Source organism: Lithobates pipiens, unplaced genomic scaffold (genome assembly GCF_037356315.1).
Source record: "Lithobates pipiens isolate NorthernLeopardFrog02 unplaced genomic scaffold, aLitPip1_a1.2 Scaffold_8, whole genome shotgun sequence".
Taxonomy (NCBI): Eukaryota; Metazoa; Chordata; class Amphibia; order Anura; family Ranidae; genus Lithobates; species Lithobates pipiens.
The window spans coordinates 348697923-348723562 of NW_027507903.1; the positions used below are offsets into that span (position 1 = coordinate 348697923).

General features: G+C 44.4%; 1 protein-coding gene across 1 annotated transcript; it reads right to left on the minus strand.

Annotated features, from left to right (window-relative positions):
* Positions 1-12424: 12424 nt before the first annotated feature.
* Positions 12425-25617, minus strand: LOC143963604 (E3 SUMO-protein ligase ZBED1-like). The gene is made up of 2 exons (XM_077473285.1): positions 16841-25617; positions 12425-16348 (listed from the first exon to the last, which is right to left on the minus strand). The coding sequence occupies exons 1-2, from the start codon at positions 17101-17103 to the stop codon at positions 14653-14655; spliced, it is 1959 nt and encodes a 652-aa protein (XP_077329411.1). The 5' UTR covers positions 17104-25617; the 3' UTR covers positions 12425-14652.
* Positions 25618-25640: the final 23 nt, after the last annotated feature.

Consider the following 25640-nt stretch of genomic DNA (forward strand, 5'->3'; position numbering starts at 1 on the left):
TTATTTGAATTTTGTTTATGGCAATGCTGTATGTAGCAATCATATTGATTTGTTTTGCTTTTCTTTAAAGTGGTTGTAAACCCTCAGATACAAGTTAATCTTATCAGATACTACATAACACAGGCAGCTGATCGCTGCCTGTGAAAGTGCACTTACTTGTGTAGTTATGATATAAATCATCCTTTTAATGTTCATGACGTCATGCGCGATTGCGCAGTATGCACTTTCAACGGTGGCATGTATATAATGCCATTTGTTTCTTTCCTGCTTGCCTTGAATTTATTGTGCGTGAGATTCTCTTCTGAACGGTACAGAGGAGAAGTCTTGCGATGCAGTAATTATTCTGGTCTTCCTGGTACTCCCCCTTGTGACTGAACAATGCTCTGTTGCTGTAGTAACGGCAATTGAGAACGAGGCTTGGTTACGATGCTACAGCGCATGCGCGAGATTTCGGCAGGGATACGAACTAAGGGCGGAAATGACGTCCGCATCGGCTTCTGAAAACAGCACAAAGAATGGCGCGGATGATACCCGGAAGATACAAAAAATAAAACTACTAAAAAAGGTACTTACAGCGCTCGTTTTGGAGTTATTAATATATCTTTTGCTCGGATATGTTAATACACATAGAAATATTTTAAAAATAGCATTTTTTTGGTGGGGTTTACTTCCTTTTTAAAGCTCATTGTGAATAATGGAATTTGCACTATTTCATCTTTGTTTGTCTATGTGTTTATCCATGCAGTACTATTCTTGTCAATGATACTCTAAGCTCCTGAAGAAACTCGCTTACGAGTGAAACATGTCGAGCATCATACTACATTGACTGAGTTCACAAATTATTCTTCCAGATCTCTATGTATTGTATGGATGTATATCTGTATTCAGGGTGCTGTTTTAGCAAAATCTGTTATGTTTTTGTATAATACATTTCTAAGAAAATTCGTTTTTAAAAAAAACTTTTTTTGATTGCTATGCGATTTTTTTTTCATATGTAATGTTTGATACCGTTAAAAGTCCCGTTGAGGCTAGTCACCTCTCCCCCTGCTTTCCTTGTTTATATTGAATACTTGGGATGTGGTATCATTTTGTTTGGTTGGCTTCACTTCATCCTTTAAATCTTTGAATGGATCCAGTTGCATAGCTGGCCCCAGTAAGGATATTCCAGTGGAGCTCAGCACAGCACATCTTTACTTGTGACTAACACCTAAGACAATGGCGGAAAAAAACTGAGGTACCTCCAGTAGGGGGAGGGGTTATATGAGGGATTGAACTTCCTGTCTAGGGTATGCCAGTGTCCAATCACCTAGTGATACCCTATAAACCATCAGTAATTACTGAGTCTCTGTGTCTCGTGATATACGAGAAAGAAAGAGAGACCTCTTATTTCTCTGGATCCTTAGGAACATTCTCCGAGGAGACGAAAACAACTGCCCCATCAGCAGCTCAAGGACCAAACAGGCAGCACCCAAACAGGGACCCGAACCCAGGACCCTCAGATCAAAAGCCAACTGAGCCATCGGGGCTCTCTGAAAACTCTAGTCATAACCTAGAGAAAAAAATTGCAGAATCTCTCTGCTCTTGACATTGTTCCTGCCAGATTTTGAGAATCACAGGACCTTTTCCCTCACCCAAATGAGTGCTCCTTCATGAGAAGGCTTTAGCATTCTGCTTTGTGGGCTTTCTGCCCCCAAGATCCTGCTGCCCTTGGGGACTTTCCCTTGAACCTGACGATTGAGACCGTCGAGACTGCCTAGAGGCAGATGCCCCAGGCATAGGAGAGGCGGCACGATAAGGGTCCTTTCACACAGGGCGGATCATCACTGATGGATATCATCACTGATGGTGGATATCTGCTTGCTCAGCGGGAATTGCTTTGCCGCTGAGCAGGCAGAGGACAGGTCCGTCTCTGCACACTGCGCAGGGACGGACCTGTAAGAGTGCCGGTCTCCCCTATGGGAGATCGGATGACAACAGACCGCAGTGTCCGTCATCACCTGATCCGATGATGGATGGAAAAGTAGGTTTTCCTTCCGTCACACTTTTTCGGATCGGAGCGGGTCGGATGTCAGCAGGCATGTCACCGCTGACATCCGACGTTCCATAGACCTCTATGGAGCATCCGTTCAGGTCTGCCTGAAAAAACTGACAGGCGGACCTGAACGGATCGGTAGTGTGAAAGAGGCCTAAAAGGAGAAATGTTTGAACCTTTACCCTTTTGGATGTACTTATCCACTCTAAATAGCTGTACCCCAGGAAGGGAAACAAACTGGCTAAGCTTTTACATGGTGCTTCGGCTGATTAATATTTCAGCCACAGAACTCTGTGAGAATGCACTAGTCCAAGCATAAGCCATGAGGCTTAAACGATAGTCTTTCATAGCTTCTACTGTGAGACAGTGCATCAGATACACCAGCTCATTGCTGGGCCTGCTGATCAGACAGAATCTCAGGTATCTCCACAAACTGCTTCTTAACCCTTTGAAGTCCACATTTTTCAATGAGTTAGCGTGACTCAAAATGTGCTCCACCAAAATGGTAGAGCAAACGTTAAAGGGTTAAAGTACTGAGATACACCAATTGCAGCAAGGACTGCAAAAGACATCTTGTCTTTAAAAGGAAGTTCCAACTTTAATTTGCTGGATCCTTTAACATCAGTGCATTATCCACTGGAAATGTGAGACTCTGCTCACTGAGGTGATTGCAGCATGAATTGCTGCAATCCCCCATTTCTTCATAGAAATGTTCCCATTCAGAATACATAAGCTATGCATGAATAGGAAAAAACATCCCCAGGTGGGGGAGGTTCAAATGAACATAATTAGAGGTAGATACCTCAAGAGCCTGTGCTGCAGGCAACAAAAGGGTTAAGTAAGGGAGTAGACAAGCACCTGACTTGTGAGGCTACTGTTAGGATCCGCCGAAGAGAAAAAATAAGTATCTTCAAATATTTGGGAACATCTACCTGATCCCCAGCTTCCTGCACCTCAACAAAAGGGCCCTGAGGAATAGATGGGGATCTGCTATGTTTAGTCCTACTATGGAGAGACATCATAGCATTAATCTTCTTTCAAATTTTTAAATGGTAGAAGAAAAAAACCCATGTGTATGATATATACAGGGACTGAAGTGTTCTACCCTTGACGGCTCAATCTGACTAGCCTTATCCCTCTCAGAGGAGGATGACATTCGTTGGAAATGCATTTAGTTTACAGTGCAAAACAAATGACCTTTTGGAGAAGTTCCTGGTCCCATTAACATGCATAGCCTGAAGCATAAAGCAGAGGCACTACGCCAAAGAATGTACATTGCTAGGCTACAGTTTAGCACCATTAGCTGCTATTAACCCTAGCTACAGCAAAGTATAATGTGTCAAAGGAGTAAGCCTGTGTACACTAACCTGACCAAGCCATCAACCTGCTCTGTCCCTCCACAGCCAGCAGCAGCTTTCACACATACATCGCTGAGACCAGCTTCCTCCATGTGTGGCCGGTGTCTGACGCCGTTAGCCAGGCCCCCCCTGTAAATTATGGCCCGCCCTTTCCTTGAAGGTGTTTTCCCGCGCTAGCGGCGTCTTGTGGACCTGGAAGCATGGCGGGGTGGGGGGGAACCTCCGCTATTGCGGCCGCGGTCTGCCCTTTATATATATTTTTTTCCCAAAAAAATAGGCAACTGTTTTGGCATTCCCCCCCCCCCCCCCCGAAGGGGAATAAAGCCAATCTGGGGGCACAGGAAGAGACCAGACCCTCCTTTTCTTACCAGAGGGTCCGTTCCGGCTGGGGGAGAGGAGAGTGAAGGCTTCTGCTGTTTCCAGCGTCAGGACGGTAAGTGCTCAAAACAGCCCCCAGTGGTGACACATAGGCATGACAGCCCTATACATAGAAGGAGAAATTCCTGAGAAAATCTCCCTTACCTTATCCTTGCAGCAGGGTTTTAACAGAGATAAAGACCCAATCTTCACTCTTCACGGTAGGCTCCGAGACCTTAATGGAAACCTTCAGGAACCGGGGAATTCTCAGGTTATCCCACAATCCTGGACCTGCAACAGCACCCTGCCAGTAAAACTTTATGGCCTCACTACCAAAAAGCGTTCACAAGCAAAACCTAATTTCTTTGGAAACAAGGCCCCATGAAAAGACATAAGAACAGATCCGGTCAGCATGGCTAGCCCTCATCAAAGATTATTACCAGTGGAGCTCAGCACAGCACATCTTTACTCATGACCAACACCTTAGACACTGGCGAAAAAACTGAGGACTCACAGTAATGGGAGGGGTTATATAGGGGAGTACAGGCCTTTAGGGGTATGCCAGTGTCCAGCATCTGTCGGTCCGATATAACCCACATAGTAATTACTATGGCTCTGTGTCCCCTGATGTAAGAAAAGAAAGTACTCTTTTGCCAGGTAAAATAAAGTATAAACGTCTTTCATTTAAACAGACTTTCTCTCCTGCGCAAAGCACATCCACCTCTAGGCAGTGGTGACGGCTACCACCGTCAGATTCCAGAGGAAAATCTCAGGGTCAGGCCCAGGCTCAAAGGAAGACCTGGAGCCGCAAGACTACAAAGCAGAATACTAAGACTTCTTCTTGTCACCAAGAGTGTCTCAAAGCCTCAGTTGGTGGTTACGAAGCCAGAATTTGCTGAAGGGAAAATCCTTCAGACCAATAATCTGGAAAGTAGTAACAACAGATGCCAGCCTCTCAGGCTGGGGAGCAGTATTAGAGGAGACGTCTGTCCAGGGACAGTGATCAAAACTCGAAAGAGCTCTGAAAACCTGGACCTCCAGGTTAAAGAATTGTCCAATCCGGATTCAATCCGACAATGCCATGGCTGTGGCCTATATCAATCACCAAGGGGGCACCAAGAGTCTCTCAGCTCAGAGAGAGGTGAACCATATCCTAACTTGGGCAGAAAGGAATGTCCCATCCCTATCGGCAGTTTTTATTCTGAGAGCTGAAAATTGGCAGGCGGACTATCTAAGTTGCTAAGCAGTTATTACCAGGGGAATGGTCTCTTCACGCTGAAGTTTTTCGGGCTGTTTACCAAAGATGGGGGACTCCGGACATAGATCTAGCATCCAGATTCAACATGAAGTTAGTCAACTTTGTGTCCAGAACAAGGGATCCACTCGCATACGGATAAGATGTGCTGGTAACCCCATGGGATCAGTTTTCACTGATCTACGCTTTTCCCCCCGATTTAGTTGCTGCCTCAACTTCTTTGCAGGATCAAGCTAGAAAGAAAGCCGGTAAATCTGGAAGCACCAGCATGGCCCAGAAGGTCATGGTATGCAGAGATCGTAAAGATGGCAGTGGAGGGCCCTTGGCCTCTCCCACTAAGACCAGACCTGCTATCGCAGGGGGTGATATTCCATCCTACTTTATGAGCGCAAAATTTAACAGCTTGCCTATTGAAACCCACATTCTGAAGAAGCGTGGGCTTTCCAGGTCTGCTATCACAACTTTAATTAATGCAAGGAAACCAGTTTCCAGAGCTGTATATTATAGAGTTTGGAAAGCTTACGCTTCCTGGTGTGAATCCAAGGGTTGGCAACCTCGGAGATATATTATAGGCAGAACCCTTGCCTTTCTACAATTGAGCATAGAGATAAAGTTGGCCCTAAGTACTATTAAGCCTAATATTAATTAATTTAAAGGTTTTTTTGAATGGGATTGGTATAAATACAATCTGATCATGATTGTATTGATATTTTCATTTGTCCTGATTAGAATATTATTCTGCGGGGGGGCGCATGCGCGGCGCGATGCGGGACGGACGTGTCTGAGCTCAGCTCCGTCTGACCCGGTCTGCCAAGCCGGATTTCCCAGGGCCTTTCGCCTCGTTTCTGGCTGAAAATCACCCAGCACCCCTGCGGAATATACCTGCACATGCCCAACCACAAAAAACGGAGGATTAAGCACTCTAAACACTCCGCAAGCCCTCTTCACATCATGGAGAAATCCCAGGCTAGAAAGTCTCAAGATGGCGCCGGTGCCTCCGTGACTACAGGCCTCCCCGCGCTGTCTCAGCACACCACCCACAGTGAGTACTCCTCTCCTCTCTCTAAGGCTGACCTAGACAATAGCCTCACAGCCATATATGAGAAACTCGCTGACAAAATACAGCAGGAACTGCATAAAACAACCAGCGCTCTCACACATGAGATTGCAAACATAGGCAGCCGCACCGACATACTGGAAACCAAACATGACGAACTTTCTCTCTCCCACAATGACCTCAGAAAAGATTATGAATCCCTGGCCGACAGCTTTGCGTTTATGCAAGCTCAAATGGAAGATTTGGACAATAGAAACAGACGCAATAACATCAGAGTCCGCGGTATTCCAGAGTCGGTTACCGACCTCGCACCAAACATCTCTAAGCTCTTCCAAAATTTACTGTCAGATAAGCAAATCTCGATTTTTACCTATGACAGAATTCACAGAGCCCTTCGTCCCAAACCAACACCTGACAAACCTCCACGTGACATTATCATGTGTATGAAGGACTTTTTACTAAAAGAAGAAATTATGCGTGCCTCACGAAATACCCCAAACATTGTGTTTGAGGGCCACAGGATCCAGATCTACCCAGATATATCCCCAGCCACTCTAGATAGGAGACGCAGGATGAAAGAGGTCACTTCCATTCTACAAACAGCTAGAATCAGATATCGCTGGGGTTTCCCCTTTAAATTGTCAATAATACATAATGGCTCAACCTACACGGTCTACAACATAATTGAAGGCAAAGAACTCCTGGTTAAGCTGGGCCTTCTTGACCCCGAGCCTCCTGCCAGACCTATCTCTACCCCGCGCTCTTCGCCGATCTGGTCAACACCAGCTTCAAGACGTCCCCAGAGGAGTCAAGTAAGATGGCGACAATCTCCTCAGAACTAACATTTTTCCTCATCTGAGTGCCGCCTGCCTCATCGCCTCCCCCATGGTCACCTCTAGATCTCCAATCAAGTTCTCTGAGACTCCCCACTGTCCGTTACTTACACCATCGTATCTAAAGGATATGGACTCTGATATGGACTCTGATCCTCCCCCCCCTTTTTTCCCCCCCCCCTTTTTTTTTTTTTTAAGACAAATACAGTTGATCTGATTCAGCATTATTGTGTCCCTCTATAATGGTTATACATATTGATCCTGGTTTGATCTTGCCGTATAGACTTCTTTTTTTTCTGCTTTTTTTGTTGCTATCTTTTCTTTTCCTTCTTTTTTTGGACTGTTTGATTTTCTTTTTTGGTGGGATGGACCGAGGGTCTGGTGGTGGGCAGGGTCGAGCCCCTCTTCGTTTTTTTGTCCCTCTCCCCCTCTCCTCTGCTCCTCCCATATATGTCTTCGTGACATGTGGTAATAGCAGAATTGATAGCGATGCGGGATGAGAGGGAGGGGTTTGGGAGACATGTTTTGTAATGGCATTACACTTTTCTTTTTTTTTCTATGTGCTTGGCTTATCCGCCGTCGCTGGTTTGTCCCCACATCCGACCCGGTGCATGACGCCCCCTCTTTTTCGTAGGGTGTGCCTCGTGGACACTGTGGGACGGGTTTTGGACATATTTGTCCTTCAAATTCTACTGTTGGATCATCTGGCCTTTTGCCACATGACCCCCTTTTTGATTTCGAATATTCCAGTTTTTGTTCTATTTTGTTATTTGGCCAGTTTGGCCCAGTTTAAAAAATGCATAATTATTATGATTGTTTACTCTATTTTGGTATTATGGTACAATTTTTACTTTACTTATGTGATACCTCATGACTGCATCTCATATCCCACTATCCATATCATACTCACCAGATTCATTATTTCCACCTCTTCCCTAGATGTGGGCTTTCATTACGTTTCATTCTCCCCCTCTATACTCCCACGTACCTTCTCTCAACGGGGATTTGTCTCCCATCTCGTCACCACTATCGATAACATTCCTCTAACATATCGCACTCAAATCTCTCCTAATGGGCCTTAGAGTACTCTCTCACAACGTTCAAGGCTTCAATTCCCCTCACAAACGCAAAAAAGCCTTCCAACATTATAAAAGACTGAAGGCAGACATTATCCTCATGCAGGAAACACATTTTTCAGCCACAAACCACCCAAAATTTTTTGATAAATCTTACAGCCAAATTTATTTTACCACATTCCACAACAAAACTAGAGGGGTTGCCGTTTTTGTCCGCAACTCTATTATTTTTGATATCCAAAACATCTACAAAGACGAAGACAGCCGCTTCATCATCATTAAGGGCACCATCAACAATCGCCATATCACTATTTCTTCACTTTACGCACCCAATGAATCCCACCACGCTTTTTACTCCAAATTTTTTGATACCCTGGAAAAATTTAATTCCCCACACTTGATTATAGCAGGAGACTTCAATCTAACGGCTCATCCAGCTTTAGATAGAAGTAATGCAACACCATCCTCTAAAACCTTTTATAAATTTATGAACAGAACTCTCAACAGCCTACAATTGATAGACTCTTGGAGGGCACACAACATCGGTATTAGGGAATACACTCATTATTCCTACCCTCACAATTGTTATGCCCGACTAGATTACTTATACTGCACACCCATCCTACTCGCTAATTCATCCGAAGCACTTATTCACTCCTGCCCATGGTCAGATCATAACATAGTCTCGATCGATTTCACCCACATAGGACTACCTCCAACCCCTTTTAATTGGCGTTTAAATGACTCTCTACTAACAGACCCCTCTATTATCCAAAAGGTTTCTACCCATATCGATAATTACTTTCTAGATAACTCTACAGATGACGTATCTCCCACGACCCTTTGGTCTGCGCATAAGGCAGTCTTAAGAGGCCACCTCATTCATATAGCGGCTACCAAGAATAAGGAGAGACTTGCTACAATTAAAGACCTTACTAGGGATCTGGATTTGCTATACCAAAAAATACACTTTTCTCCATCTCAAGAAATTAACTCTCAGATTCAGGAAAAACGCCAACAACTTGACACTATATTATCTGCAAACACGGAAAAGGCACTTAGATATTCCAAAGCTAAATTCCTACTACATGGCAACTCCGCATCAACGATGTTCGCACGAAAACTCAAACAAGAAATTAACCCGCCACATTTATATAAGTTGCGAGACAACAATGGCAACATTGTTACTCACCCCCAGGAGGTTATGGAAATCTTCACAGCCTTCTATAAAAATCTTCTCTCTGACCCTAACCCCCATCCTCAAACCCCACCGCTTAATTGGATAAACAACCTACATCTCCCATCCCTCTCGAATGACCAAATTAATTCTTTGAAAGTCCCATTCACGATTCCTGAAACCATAAAAGTCATTAAATCTCTTAAAACCTCCACCGCCCCAGGCCCGGATGGCTACACATCCTCCTACTATAAAAAATTCACTCCCCTCCTGGCTCCCAAATTAACTAATCTTTTCAATCATATTCTTCAAGGTAACCAGTTCCCCGAGGAAATGCTCCTGGCCAATATGTCCTTAATCCCCAAGCCACATAAAGACCACTCCCTTCCACAAAATTTCCGTCCAATATCTGTTTTAAATAATGATCTAAAAATATTTGGCAGATTGTTGGCAGATAGACTTGCAGCAGTAATTCACAATCTAATTCACATAGACCAGACTGGATTCATTCCTAATCGTCAAATAGTTGATAATATTAGACTTGTCACCAATATTATACAAGACGCTAATCTGCATGCCAAACCAGTCTGTCTTCTTAGTCTCGATATTCATAAGGCTTTCGACAGTGTTGATTGGTCATACCTTAATCTTCTTCTTCCCAAATTCGGCATCCCTGACAAATTCCTTCATGGCTTTAATGCCCTTTATCATTCCCCACACACTAGGATCAAAATACCTGGCATAAATTCAAAATTTTTCCCTCTTAGCAGAGGCACTAGACAAGGCTGCCCTCTATCCCCCCTCTTATTCGCCTTAGCCATAGAACCCCTAGCTCAAGCACTAAGGAATAACATCAATATTAAAGGGTATACCAAGGGTCCCCATGACTTTAAGTTGAGTTTATATGCTGACGATGCTCTAATATTTCTATCCGACCCTCTTATTTCTATACCTAATCTTCTCAATGAACTTAAAGTCTTCCAAAGGCTCTCGGGTTTAAGTATTAACATCAGCAAATGCTCAGCCCTTCCCATTAATATTCCCCAAAACATACTAAATATCCTACACTCAAATTTCCCATTCACCTGGACCACAAGCTCATTTAGATACCTTGGCATTCACATATCCCCCTCTTTCAAATCCTTTATAAGGTTAACTACCCCCCTTTATTTTCCCACATAAGTGCCCTACTAGATAAATGGTCCTCTTATCATATCTCCTTTTTGGGTAGAATCTGTGCCATTAAGATGTCCATAGTTCCTAAACTTTTATACTATTTTAGGGCCCTCCATATAAACGTCCCCAAAACTAGAATTCTAAAGCTTCAAAGAGAAATAAACAAATTTATTTGGGCTAATAAAAAACCCAGATGTAGTAACTCCCTCATGCACAGGCCGCAAAATTTAGGAGGTCTCGGTCTCCCAAACATCTGGCACTATTTCCTCGCATCCAAGCTCTCCCAAATTTCTCAATGGCATGCCCCTATATATAACATCCCATGGAAAACATTTGAATCCTCTTCTATCCTTCCTCTATACTTACAAGGCCTTTTATGGTCGAATCACAGCAATTTTCGTACTTTAAACAAGGCTAACATGATAGTTGCACAACTTTTCCAAATTTGGACAAAGATCAAGGATACATTTAACCTTGCATCTACCATTTCCCCACTAACCACATTCCTCGGTGATAGGAGATTTTCTCTTTCTTTAGATGTCTATAATCAATATGCTTTATGGTCTAAATACAAACTTTCTACACTGGGCTCCTTTATCTATAAATCTTCTTTCCCTACATTTAACTCACTTCAAATCAAGCACGACCTCCCCCCTACGGAACTCACACGTTATGACCGAATAAAACAATTCTTTGATCTTCACTACACCTTACAACCCCTCTCTTCAGAAACACTCTTTGAACACATTTGTTTGCACTCCTCTAGAGACAGAGGTCTCATCTCACTACTCTATAACCTGTTAAACTCCTCCTCCACCCCGGAAAAATCTGCCCCAATGTTACACTGGGAGGAGGAGCTTGACTGTTCTTTCACCCCAGAACTTTGGAGCGAGATGACTGACAATCTCCGGAAAAGTAATAAAGCAATTGCCTTTAGAGAAACCCCTCTCAAACTATTTTCAAGATGGTACATGACCCCTTCCAAAATTCACTCCTTTTATCCCGAAACTTCCCCTAATTGCTTCAGGGGCTGCACAGAACCAGGCACATATACTCATATTTTCTGGAGTTGCCCTCAACTTCAACCCATATGGCAAGCAGCCATCACCAGATTTGAGCTATCCTCAAAGCACAAAGTCTCCCTTACACCACAAGTATGCATATTGTATGCCAATCTCCCTAACACTCCTACCCCTTGCACGAGACTGTTTCACTCCCTCATTAGCTCGATACAATGGATGATTGCTTTAAACTGGAGAACTAATACCCTTCTCTGGTCGCAAGTTTTGAACCGTATGGAAATGCTCAAACTATCAGAAAGAATTCACCATACTTTATATGACAGTATGCACATCTTCAACAACAAATGGTTATACTGGTCCCTACCTTGATCACATTCTGGTACCCCCACTCGAAATCTCTCTTCTCTCTTTATGTCCTGTACATAAAATTGTAATTCTATTATCTGTATCACTTTTCCCATCCCCTCTAATTTCTGTACCACCCTCACATTATGTAAACCCTAGCTTGTATTATCATCTACGCTTTATGCTATATCTTTACCGAAAATTATCTTTTTATGCATTTTATTTGTATTTTCTAACTGACAAATAAAGCTTTTGTAAACATAGAATATTATTCTGCTCGATTTGCACTATTTTATTATTGCCATCACCATGCATGGACGTTCTGGCTTCGTGCCCGTCCTTAATGGGATATGCCTGGGCTTTCGGTCTCCATGTTCATGTGCTGACGTCACCGCGTACTAAGTTTCAGTGGACTGGTGCCGGCTGGCTATTTTGCTGTTTCTCTTCATATTTTTGTAAGTGTATCTTGTTTTTATCTAATTAAAATATATATCAGACGGTATCACACTATGGTGAGTCCCCTTGTTTTTTGAGTCATACTAACTAGAGCTGCAACTAACGATTAATTTGTCTGTCGACTAATCTATCGATTATTTTTTCGATTAGTCAACGACTATCCGATTATTTTTTTATTTATTTTTTAATGAATCTAGTGTGTTCTTTTTGTGATTAGATAATAATCCTTTGGATAACTTTACAAAAAAATGATACGTACAACTTCTAAATATAATATTTCAACTTTTATTACATTTTTTCCAAAAAGTACTTCAATGTGGTAAAGTTTTTACAGTATAAAAAAGTGCCAAAAATAAAATGTAAACAACACTTTAGCATCAGGCACGAATAATGGTTATGCCATTGCCATTAATTCAGAGCCTGAAGCATTAAAAAAAATGCCATATAAAATGCTACAAAAGCACTGCTGCTCTGCACTGCTGCTCATGCTCAACACTGTGTAGTGTGTACAAAACACATGAAAGACATAATATACCAAAATAAAGTGCCCAAAAATAAAAAGGTAATGCTTTAGGGCATGAGGCATGAAAATTCCATATAAATTCTGCCTAACACTTTGCAAAAGATGCATTCTGAAGGCATTGTGTGTTACCTTACTACTCAACCACACATAATGCCTTCAGAATGCATCTTTTGCAAAGTGTTAGGCAGAATTTATATGGCATTATGCCTCTTGACCTAAAGTGTTATTGTTTAACACCACAAAAATGCTGGTCAACATACAATAACACTATGTATTGTAATCATCTTTGATTGAATGAAATACATAGTGTTATTGTAGAGAGTGCTGATTGAGCAGTATTTATGTGTCGTGTTAGGCCGCGTACACACGCGCGGACTGTTCGCCCAACCTTGTCCGCTGAACAGTGTTTGGGCGGACAGTCCGCTCGTGTGTGGGGCTTCAGCGGACAGTTTCAGCGGACAGTTGGCCGAACAAGGTCTTACGGAAATTCCGAAAAACTGTCCGCTGAAACAAGGTTTCAGCGGACTGTTCGCTCGTGTGTAGGCTTGTTCGGCCAACTAAGTCTCGCGCATGCTCAGAAAGGATTTCCACGTCGGAAGGTTGCATTGTAGTGTATAGGACGTCGTATTTTTCGTCCCGTCGTACGTGCCGTTCACGTCATCGCGCACGGTTTCAGCAAACTGTTCGTCCGTCGTGTGTGGCCATGTCCGTCCATGCTAAGTTTGAGCGGACTGTTCGCTCAAACTGTTGGACGGACAAAGTTGGGCCAACAGTCCGCGCGTGTGTACGTGGCCTTACTTTAATTCTAATGCAAAACATACCTGAGGAGGTAACATAGTTTTCAAGAAGGAGGCGGAGGCATATCCACAAAAGCACTGCTGCTCGTGTCTGAACTGCTGCTCAACACTGTGTTTGCAAAAAAAACACAAGTGGCAAAAAATACAAGGTAACGCTTTAGGGCATGAGGCATGAAAATGCCATATAAATTCTGCCTAACACTTTGCAAAAGATGCATTCAGAAGGCATTGTGCAACAATGTGTGGTACTAACTAACCTTACTACTCAACCGCACATAATGCCTTCAGATCAGAATGACATATTTTGCAAAGTGTTAGGCAGAATTTATATGGCATTATGCCTCTTGACCAAAAGTGTTGTTGTTTAACACCACAAAAATGCTGGTCAACATACAATAACACTATGTAATTGTAATCATTGATGATTGAATACATAGTGTTATTGTAGAGTCAGAGTGCTGATTGAGCAGTATTTTTGTGGTGTGTTACTTTAATTGTAATGTAAAACATACCTGAGGAGGTAACATAGTTTTCAAGAAGGAGCCATATCCAACAAAAGCACTGCTGCTCTGAGTCTGAAGTCTGAACTGCTGCTCAACACTGTGCAAAAACACAAGTTCCCAAAAATAAAACGTAACGCTTTAGGGCATGAGGCATGAAAATGCCATATAAATTCTGCCTAACACTTTGCAAAAGATGAATTCAGAAGGCATTGTGCTGGGTAACCTTACCTTACTACTCCTCAACCAGACATGCCTTCAGAATGCATCTTTTGCAAAGTGTTAGGCAGAATTTATATGGCATTATGCCTCTTGACCTAAAGTGTTGTTTAACACCACAAAAATGCTGGTCAACATACAATAACACTATGTAATTGTAATCATTGATGATTGAATATATAGTGTTATTGTAGAGTCAGAGTGCTGATTGAGCAGTATTTTTGTGGTGTGTTACTTTTAATTGTAATGTAAAACATACCTGAGGAGGTAATAGTTTTCAAGGAAGGAAGCAAGGAGGAACCAAGCCCACCAAAAGCACTGCGGCTGTGCAAAAATATGGCCAATACAACACTGAAGGCAGCCATGAGCCATCTCAACATAAATACACTAATACAGCCCAACAAGAACACAACACAGTCATGACAAGTGCAAAAGGTTGGGGGCCTGTGTTACTTCCTCCATTACAATGCTATATTTTAGCATTGCAATGGAGGAAGGTTAGCATATCAACATGCTCTGATGTTAGGCTTGCTCTTTTTTTAGTCACAATGTTGCCAGCAACTGAGAAAAGCCTTTCAGATGGGGTTGATGTTGCAGGCACAGACAAGTAACTCTTTGCCAGCATGGCCAAGATGGGAAACCTCTTTTCATTTTCCTTCCACCATTTCAGCGGATTTTCTTCCTTTAGAATAGCCTGCTCACTGAAATACATGTGTATCTCATTCCGCACAACTTCACTGTGGGTTTCTTGATCTTGGATGTGACCAGTGTCATCCTCGCCATTACTGTGGTGGTCATCTGAATCTGAAGAACCGAGCAAAGTGTCTAACAGAGACACTTGCCTCTTCTCAGAAAATTTCATGTCTGCACTGGTTGACCGTTGTTCCTCACATCGATGTTGCGTTTGCTCTTCCTCGTATCTTCTTTTCACTTCAAGAGCAAGAGCTTGGACCTTGAGGTGAACTTTTAAACTGTCCTCTGCTGGCAGGAATTTTAGTTTGCGGAATCTGGGGTCCAGGGCTGCTGCAATAAGACATATATTTTCTCCACCATCATCTCTGAATTTCGTTTCCCGCTCCCATCTTGATGTCATCTCCTGTGCAGCAACACTTTGGAAAGCTTTCACTGCTGCTGTCTCGCAAATTGTGCTCTGTATGGATTTCTGGAGGCCCTTTACCAGAGGAGGTAGAGCAGAAGCAGTCACATAGGACTCTCCACTCAAGAAAACAGTAGCACACTCAAATGGCTTCAGGACTTGTTCCACTTCCTCAAGTAAGCTCCACTGATCATGTTTTAAATCTAGGAAGCGCTTCCCTCGTGGTGTGACATCAGGATCGGAAAGAGTTGCAGTCACAGGCCACCTCTGTTCAAGCAGGCGGCTGATCATGTGTAAAGTACTGTTCCATCTTACGGATACATCATTTATTAGTGTGTGCTCAGGGGTACCCATTTGTTGCTGCTTTGCTTTAAGCTTTGTAGTGGCCAGCTCACTTTTTTTAAAATGTTCCACAAGGCACTTTGCAGCCCTCAGGGTCTTGCTGATCTGGGGATCCCTCAGGGCATGGTTGACAACTAACTGCAATGTATGACCAGCACACCTGAGAGAAGAGATGCCATGCTTTTCTTCCAAAATACGCAGAGCAGCGACAACATTTGCAGCGTTATCATGGACAACTACATTTACATTGGCCATGGATATCTCAAACTTTTCAGCTGCTTTTTCCACCCAGTTAGCAATGTTTTCAGCTGTGTGCCGATCTTCAAGTGGCATAGTGGTCAGATTGTACGATGTAAGATTCCAGTCTTCATTGATGAAGTGGCATGTGACACCCAAGTATGCCTCTGTGGCAATGCTAGTCCATGCGTCTGTGGTGAGAGCTATTTTTGATTTCACATCTTTGAGTAATGCTTTCAATCTTTCAAAATTCTCCTCATATTTCTTCTCCATCAGCTTAGTGAAATGGGACCTGGAGGGAATTGTGTATCCTGGGTAAAACGTGTTGATCATCTCACGAAATCCTTGACCGTCTACAATGGAAATTGGTCTCATATCTTTTACAATCATGTTGAGTATGCTATTGGTATATGCAACGGCCATTTGGGGTGAGCAAACAGTGACATCCTTTTTATGGAAGAAGAACTCCTGTACACAGCTTTGCCTCTTCCTGAGAAAAAAAAAAAAAAAAGACACAATAATAATTAACATTTAGGAACCTGAACCAAGTTTAACCAACATGAATGCTCAATGCTGCTTTTAATGTACTTGTACTGCATATTTAAAAGAGGGCACGGGTAGTGTAGTAAATGTCTGTCTGCAATTAAATTAATATTATATTGTTGCTGCTCTGTGTATTGGAAGAAAAGCATGGCATCTCTTCTCTCAGGTCATACATTGCAGGAAGTTGTCAAACCATGCCCTGAGGGATCCCCAGATCAGCAAGACCTTGTGAATGTGAAACATTAAAAAAAAACATGAGATGGCCACTAAAAAGAAATTAGCAAAGCAGCACAGCAACAAATACCCCTGGCCCCTGAGCATGCACTAATAATGATGTATCTTACTTACTAGCAGTAGCAGCATGAGCAATAATATATTAATAAATATTGACCACAAATTACTCCCAAAATGAACAAAATACTAGTAAGTAAGTACTTACAAAGATGGCTCGTCCGTTTGAGGCCGTAGTGCGCCAGGATGTTTTCTTCTGAGGTGCTCGTGCATCGCAGTAGTGCTGCCGTGGTACGCCAGTTCGGTTTTACAGAGGGAACAAAGGACCATTTTATCTGGCCTCTGTTTAAAGAATTCCCATACCTTTGAAAGTCGTGGTCTGGATTTTCGTGCTGCACCGGAACTTTTTTCCCCATTCCCGGGAGTGGGAGTGGGAGCAGGAGCAGCAGCTGCCGCCGCCATTACCGCCATTTACCCGCGAGATGACACGTGCGTGACGCGTCGACGCCATTTACGCACGTCGACGAATTTTCTTAGTCGACGTAGTCGATTACGTCGACGCGTCGTGGCAGCTCTAATACTAACATTCTTTGGAGCCTCCTGGTTTGGATGAGATTGATCAGTTGCTAGTCATCTGGCAGACCCTCTGGAGATTGCTGCCCATTTAGGACACGGTTTTGAGATTGGAAAATTCCAGTGCCCCCTGCAATAGAGGCCTAGTCCGGGTTGCCAATTACAAGCTGACTTAGCTTGTTAGCTGGTAAGCGTGCACTTAACCTGTTGTCACACCTCGGATCGGTGGTGGATTGTTCACCGAATATTTTTTGGGGATATACTTTTCACTGTCGTCTTATTTGGACATGCTCTATTTATATGGATTATTCACATTCATTAACCACTATTTATTCAATATATGGATTGATACAGTAGTAATCATATTCTCTGTATTAACTTATTTTGTTTAGTATATATTGGGAGTTCATCTATCTCTTTCACTCAGCGCTGCTACATTTTGTCTTGTCCTATTTTTGTGTGTATCTCACTTTTAGTGGCTGCTTTTTTACTTTATTTTATTTGGTTTAGCGCAGTATTTTCACTGTTTCCAAGTCTCAGCCTTATCGGTTTTATTTCAAAGACTGCTTGCTATGCATTCTTTAGTCTGGGGTTTTATGCAAGGGGTGATGCAACATCTCCAGAATTTGACCCTTCCTGACTAATGACACCACAAAGCAACTCATTCACTCCTTGATTATTTCCCGCCTTGACTACTGCAACTCTCTCCTTAATGGCCTACCCTTAAGCAGGCTATCCCCCCTTCAGTCTATTATGAATCCTGCTGCTAGACTAATACACCTCACTAATCGTTCCGTGACTGCTGCCCCTCTCTGCCAATCACTTCACTGGCTTCCCCTACCCCACCATGTAAAATTCAAAATGCTAACCATAACATACAAAGCCATCCACAACATCGACCCCATCACCACCCTCATCTGCAGATATCGCCCAAATCATCCCCTCCGCTCCTCCCAGGACCTCCTGCTTTCTAGCTCCCTTGTTACCTCCTCTCATGCTCGCCTTCAAGACTTCTCCAGAGCCTCTCTCATCCTCTGGAACTCCCTTCCCCAGTCTGTCTGGTCAGCCCCTACCCTGTCCACCTTTAGGAGTTCCCTGAAAACTCATTTATTCAGGGAAGCCTATCCTACACTCACCTAACTGTCCCAGAGCCACCCCCATCAAATCATTCTCTGCAGCTATTACCTTTTGTACCACCACCCCCTCCCTTTAGAATGTAAGCTGAACTAGCAGGGCCCTCCTGTACCTTTTGTATTGAACTGTAATTATGTTGTCCCCCCTATACATTGTAAAGTGCTGCATAAACTGTTGGCACTATATAAATTGTGTATAATAATAATAATAATAAAAATAATAATGATGATTAATCCTCCAGTTAAATCACCTTTAACCCCTTAGGACTTGAATTTAGTTTTGTCAGTGTTACAAAAACTGCCATTTCAACCATTACAACATGTTCCCTTAGTCCTTTTGACTAGGAAGCTGATACTTTTGGTTGCTATATGCTCAGCAAGGAGGGTTTCAGAATTGGCTGCTCTTTCTTGCAAAGAGCCATATTTGATTGTTCATGAGGACAGAGTGGTGTTACACCCTCATCCAGGCTTTTTGCCAAAAGTGGTTTAAGGCTTTCATCTGAATGAAGATATTGTCCTGCCATAGTTTTTCCCAAAACCATGTTCCAGGGAAGAAAAATCACTACATTGTCTTGATGTAATGAGAGCAGTGAAAATCTATATAAAGTAAACTGCTCAGATTCGTAAGACTGATGTCTTATTTATTCTGCCAGAAGGTTCTAAAAAAGGTAAGGCAGCGTCAAAATCCACAGTTGCTAAGTGGATTTGGCAAGTTATAATTCAAACTTATGATTTAAGGGGTAAGATTCCCCCCTATTCAAGTCTTCTATAGAGGAAGAGATAATGTCAGGGTGCAGGGTGAGTGTCCTCTATAGAGGAGGAGACAATGTCAGTGTGAAGGGTGAGTGTCCCATATAGAGGAGGAGAAAATGTCCGTGTGAAGGGTGAGTGTCTCCTATAGAGGAGAATACAATGTCATTGTGCAGGTTGAGTGTCCTCTATAGAGGAGGAGACAGTGTCCGTGTGAGTGTCCCCTATATAGGAGAAAATGTCAGTGTCCCCTATAGTGGAGGAGACAATGTCAGCGTGAAGGGTGAGTGCCCCCTATAGAGGAGGAGACAATGTCAGTGTGCAGGGTGAGTGTCCCCTATAGAAGAGGAAACAATGGCAGTGTGAAGGGTGAGTGCCCCCTATAGAGGAGGAGACAATGTCAGTGTGAAAGGTGAGTGTCCCCTATAGAGGAAGAGACAATGTCAGTGTGAAGGGTGAGTGCCCCCTATAGAGGAGGAGACAATGTCAGTGTGAAGGGTAAGTGTCCCCTATAGAAGAGTAGACAATGTCAGTGTGCAGAGTGAGTGTCCTCTATTGAGAAGGAGACAATGTCAATGTGCAGGGTGAGTGTCCCCCTATAGAGGAGGCAATGTCAGTGTGAAGGGTGAGTGGCCCCTATAGAGGAAGAGACAATGTCAAGGTGCATGATGAGTGTCCCCTGTAGAAGAGGAGACAATATCAGTGTGCATGGTAAGTGTCACCTATAGAGGAGGAGACAATATCAGTGCGCAGGGCGCATGCCACATATAGAGGAGGAGACCATGTCAGTGTGCAGGGTGAGTGTCCCCTATAGAGGAGGAGACATTATCAGGGTGTAGGGTGAGTGCCCTCTATAGAGGAGGAGACCATGTCAGTGTGCATGGTTAGTGTCACCTATAGAGGAGGAGACAAGATCAGTGCGCATGTCACATATAGAGGAGGAGACCATGTCAGTGTGCAGGGTGAGTGTCCCCTATAGAGGAGGAGACATTATCAGGGTGTAGGGTGAGTGTCCTCTATAGAGGAGGAGACCATGTCAGTGTGCATGGTTAGTGTCCCCTATACAGGAGGAGATCATGTCAGTGTGCAGGGTGAGCGTCCCCTATAGAAGAGGAGACAATATCAGTGTGCAGGGTGAGTGTCCCCTATAGAGGAGGAGACAATGTCAGCGTGCAGGGTTAGTGTCCCCTATACAGGAGGAGACCATGTCAATGTGCAGGGTGAGTATCCCCTATAGAAGTGGAGACAATATCAGTGTGCAAGGTGAATGTCCCCTATAGAGGAAACAATGTCAGTGTGAAGGGTGGGTGTCCCCTATAGAGGAGGATACAATGTCAGTGTAAAGGGTGAATGTCCCCTATAGAGGAGAAGACAATGTCATTGTGCAGGGTGAATGTCCTCTATAAAGGAGGAGACAATGTCTGTGTGAAGGGTGAGTGTCCCCTATAGAGGAGGAGACAATGTTATAATAAAGGGTGAATGTCCCCTATAGAGGAGGAAACAATGTCAGTGTGCAGGGTGAGTGTCCCCTATAGAAAAGGAGACAATGTTGGTGTGAAGGGTGAATGTCCCCTATTAGAGGAAGAGACAATGTCAATGTGAAGGGTGAGTGTCCCCTCTAGAGGAAGAGACAATGTGCAAGGTTAGTGTCCCCTATACAGGAGTAGACAATGTCAGTGTGCAGAATGAGTGTCCTCTATTGAGGAGGAGACAATGTCAATGTGCAGGGTGAGTGTCCCCCTATAGAGGAGGCAATGTCAGTGTGAAGGGTGAGTGTCCACTATAGAGGAAGAGACAATGTCAGTGTGCAGGGTAATGTCCCCTGTAGAAGAGGAGACAATATCAGTGTGCATGGTGAGTGTCCCCTATAGAGGAAACAATGTCAGTGTGAAGGGTGAGTGTCCCCTATAGAGGAAGATATAGAAGTGCTGGGCAGCCGCTCATGCTAGCCCTTAAGCAGTGTGAAGGGTGACTGTCCTCTATAGAGGAGGAGACAATGTCCGTGTGAAGGGTGAGTGTCCCCTATAGAGGAGGAGACAATGTCAGTGTGCAGGGTGAGTGTCCCCTATAGAAGAGGAGACAATTTCAGTGTGAAGGGTGAGTGTTCCCTATAGAGGAGGAGACAATGTCGGTGTGAAGGGTGAGTGTCCCCTATAGAGGAAGAAACAATGTCAGTGTGAAGTCTCCCCTATAGAAGAGTAGACAATGTCTGTGTGCAGAGTGAGTGTCCTCTATTGAGGAGGAGACGAGTGTCCTCCTATAGAGGAGGCAATGTCCGTGTGAAGGGTGAGTGTCCCCTATAGAGGAGGAGACAATGTCAGTGTGCAGGGTAAGTGTCCCCCATAGAAGAGGAGACAATATCAGTGTGCATGGTGAGTGTCCCCTATAGAGGAGACAATGTCAGTGTGCAGGGTGAGTGTCCCCTATAGAGGAGGAGACAATGTCAGTGTGCAGGGTGAGTGTCCCCTATAGAAGAGGAGACGATGTCAGCAAGGTAAGGGTTACCCATAGAAGGATAAAAAATGCCAGAGCTGGGTGAGTGTCCCCTGTGTAAGTAGACACAATAACACAGCGCAAGTTAGGTGTCACCTATAGAAGAAGAGGTAAAGTCACAGAACAGAGTGAGTGTCCTCTGTGTAAGAAGAGACAATGTCACAATGCAGGATAAGCGTCTCCCATAAAAGTAGATTAGGGGGTATCTGGAAGATGTGATTTAGAGTAGGGGGTATCTTGGAGGTGTGATTAGAGTAGGGGGTATCTGGGAGGTGTAATTAGAGAAGGGGGTATCTGGGGGCATGATCAGGGTCGGGTATCTGGGGGGTGTGATTGGGATTGGGTTATCTGGGGGGTGTGATTGGGATTGGGTTATCTGGGGGGTATGATCAAAGTGGGGGGTATCTGAGGGGTGTGATCAGAGTGAGGGGTATCTGGGAGGTGTAATTAGAGAAGGGGGTATCTGGGGGTATGATCAGGGTCGGGTATCTGGGGGGTGTGATTGGGATTGGGTTATCTGGGGGGTGTGATTGGGATTGGGTTATCTGGGGGGTATGATCAAAGTGGGGGGTATCTGAGGGGTGTGATCAGAGTGAGGGGTATCTGGGAGGTGTAATTAGAGTGGGGGGTATCTATGGGCATGATCAAGGTGGGGTATCTGGGGGTGTGATTAGGATGGGGTTATCTGGGGGTTGTGATCAGAGTGGGGGGTATCTGAGGGGTGTGATCAGAGTGGGGGGTATTTGAGGGCTATGATCGGGGTGGAGTATTATATCATACCCCTAGATCATACCCCCCAGTATGATCAGGGTGGGGATATCTGAGGGGGTGTGATCAGAGTGTGGGCATCTGAGGGTTGTGATCAGAGTGGGGGTGACTGTGGGGAGTGAACAGAGTGGGGTGACTGAGGGGTGTGATAAGAGTGGGGTGTGATCAGAGTGGGGGTGTCTGAAGGGTGTGATCAGAGTGGGGGCAATGATCAGGGTATAAATCGCCCTGCCCCTGGCGCTGACAATTCACACTATGCCACTAAAGGAGAGACAATGAGTGGCTCTCATAGAAGAAGTGACAATGTCACACAGCAAGGTAAGTGTGTCCTATGTAGGCAGGGATAATGTCACTGAGCAGGGTGCAATTCTCCTATGGAGGAAATAACAATGACACAGAGCAGGGTGAGTGTACCCTATCTAAGGAGCAACAATGTCACACTGTATGGTGTCACACAGCATGGTATCTTCTATAGAGTAAGAGACAATGTCACCGAGCAGGGTGGGTGTCCACTGTGTAAGGAGGAACAATATCACAGTGCATGGTGTCTTCTATAGAGGAGGAGACAATGTCAGTGTGAAGGGTGAGTGTCCCCTATAGAGGAGGAGACAATGTCAGTGTGAAGGGTGAGTGTCCCCTATAGAGGAGGAGACAGTGTCAGTGTGAAGAGTGAGGGTCACCTATAGAGGAGGAGACAATGTCTGTGTGAAGGGTGCATGCCCCCTATAGAGGAAGAGGCAATGTCAGTGTGCAGGGTGAGTGTCCCCTATAGAGAAGGAGACAGTGTCAGTGTGAAGGGTGAGTGTCCCCTATAGAGAAGGAGACAGTGTCAGTGTGAATGGTGAGTGTCCCTTATAGAGGACGAGACAAGGTCAGCATGAAGGGTGAGTGTTTCTGTCAGTGGAGGTGTGTATAGGACTGTGCAATATCAGTGGAGGTGTGTATAGGAGTGTGTCTCTCTCAGTGGAGGTGTGTATAGGATTGTGTCTCTCTCAGTGGAGGTGTGTATAGCACTGTGTCTCTCTCAGTGGAGGTGTGTATAGGACTGTGTAATGTCAGTGGAGGTGTGTATAGGACTGTGTCTCTGTCAGTGGAGGTGTGTATAGGACTGTGTCTCTGTCAGTGGAGGTGTGTATAGGACTGTGTAATGTCAGTGGAGGTGTGTATAGGATTGTGTCTCTCTCAGTTGAGGTGTGTATAGGACTGTGTAATGTCAGTGGAGGTGCATATAGGACTGTGCCTCTCTCAGTGGAGGTGCATATAGGACTGTGTCTCTCTCAGTGGAGGTGTATAAATGACCGTGTCTCTTTCAGTGGAGGTGTATATAGGATCGTGTCTCTCTCAGTGGAGGTCTATATAAGACCATGTCTCTCTCGGTGGATGTCTATATAGGACCGTGTCTCTCTCAGTGGAGGTGTGTATAGGACTGTGTCTCTCTCAGTGGAGGTGTGTATAGGATTGTGCCCCTCTCAGTGGAGGTGTGTATAAGACTGTGTCTCTCTCAGTGGAGGTGTGTATAGGACTGTCTCTCTCAGTGGAGGTGTGTATTTTGCCACGTACACACGAGCGGACTTTTCAACATCCAAAGTCCGGCGGAATGATTCCGTCAGACTATTCGATAGTGTGTGGGTTGCAACGGACTTTTGATTCGCAAAAGTCTGACGGACTTTAGAAAATGGAACATGCTTCAAATTTTTCCGACGGAACTCCGCCGGACCCGGTCCCTTCGAAAAATTCGCTCGTGTGTATGCTATTCCGACGGACTAAAACCGACGCTAGGGCAGCTATTGGCTACTGGCTATGAACTTCCTTATTCGAATCCAGTCGTACGTCATCACGTTCGAATCCGTCGGAGTTTGGTGTGATTGTGTGTGGCCAAGTCCGCTCAGTCGAAAAGTCCGTCAGAACTCTGTCGGAACTCCAGCAGAACTCCGGCAGGACTCCTTCGGAAGTCTGTCGGACATAAGTCCTCTCGTGTGTACGGGGCTTAAGACTGCGTCTCTCTCAGTGGAAGTGTGTATAGGACTGTGTAATGTCAGTGGAGGTGCATATAGGACTGTGTCTCTCTCAGTGGAGGTGTATATAGGATCGTGTCTCTCTCAGTGGAGGTCTATATAGGACCGTGTCTCTCTCAGTGGAGGTCTATATAGGACTGTGTCTCTCTCAGTGGAGGTGTGTATAGGATTGTGCCCCTCTCAATGGAGGTGTGTATAGGATTGTGCCCCTCTCAATGGAGGTGTGTATAGGACTGTGTCTCTCTCAGTGGAGGTGTGTATAAGACTGTGTCTCTCTCAGTGGAGGTGTATATAGGACTGTGTAATGTCAGTGGAGGTGCATATAGGACTGTGTCTCTCTCAGTGGAGGTGTATATAGGATCGTGTCTCTCTCAGTGGAGGTCTATATAGGACTGTGTCTCTCTCAGTGGAGGTGTGTAAAGGATTGTGCCCCTCTCAATGGAGGTGTGTATATGATTGTGCCCCTCTCAATGGAGGTGTGTATATGATTGTGCCCCTCTCAATGGAGGTGTGTATAGGACTGTGTCTCTCTCAGTGGAGGTGTATATAGGACTATGTCTCTCTCAGTGGAAGTGTGTATAGGACTGTCTCTGTCAGTGAAGGTGTGTATAGGACTGTCTCTGTCAGTGAAGGTGTGTATAGGACTGTCTCTGTCAGTGAAGGTGTGTATAGGACTGTCTCTGTCAGTGGAGGTGTATATAGGACTGTCTCTGTCAGTGGAGGTGTATATAGGACTGTCTCTGTCAGTGGAGGTGTATATAGAACTGCCTCTGTCAGTGGAGGTGTATATAGGATTGTCTCTGTCAGTGGAAGTGTGTATAGGACTGCCTCTGTCAGTGGAAATGTGTATATAGGACTGTCTCTTATCAGTTTAGGTGTGTATAGGACTAATGTGTCTATGAGTGGAGGTGTGTATAGGACTGTCTCTGTCAATGGAGGTGTGTATAGGACTACCGTGTCTATGAGTGGAGGTGTATATAGGACTGTGTCTATGATGGTAGGTGTGTATAGGACTACTGTTTCTATGAGTGGGGGTGTATATAGGTCTGTGTCTATGAGTGGAGAAGATGTGTATAGGACTACTGTGTCTTTGAGTGGAGATGTGTATAGGACTACTGTGTCTATGAGGGGAGGTGTGTATAGGACTACTGTGTCTATGAGGGAAGGTGTGTATAGGACTACTGTGTCTATGAGGGGAGGTGTGTATAGGACTACTGTGTCTATGAGGGGAGGTGTGTATAGGACTACTGTGTCTATGAGTGGAGGTGTGTATAAG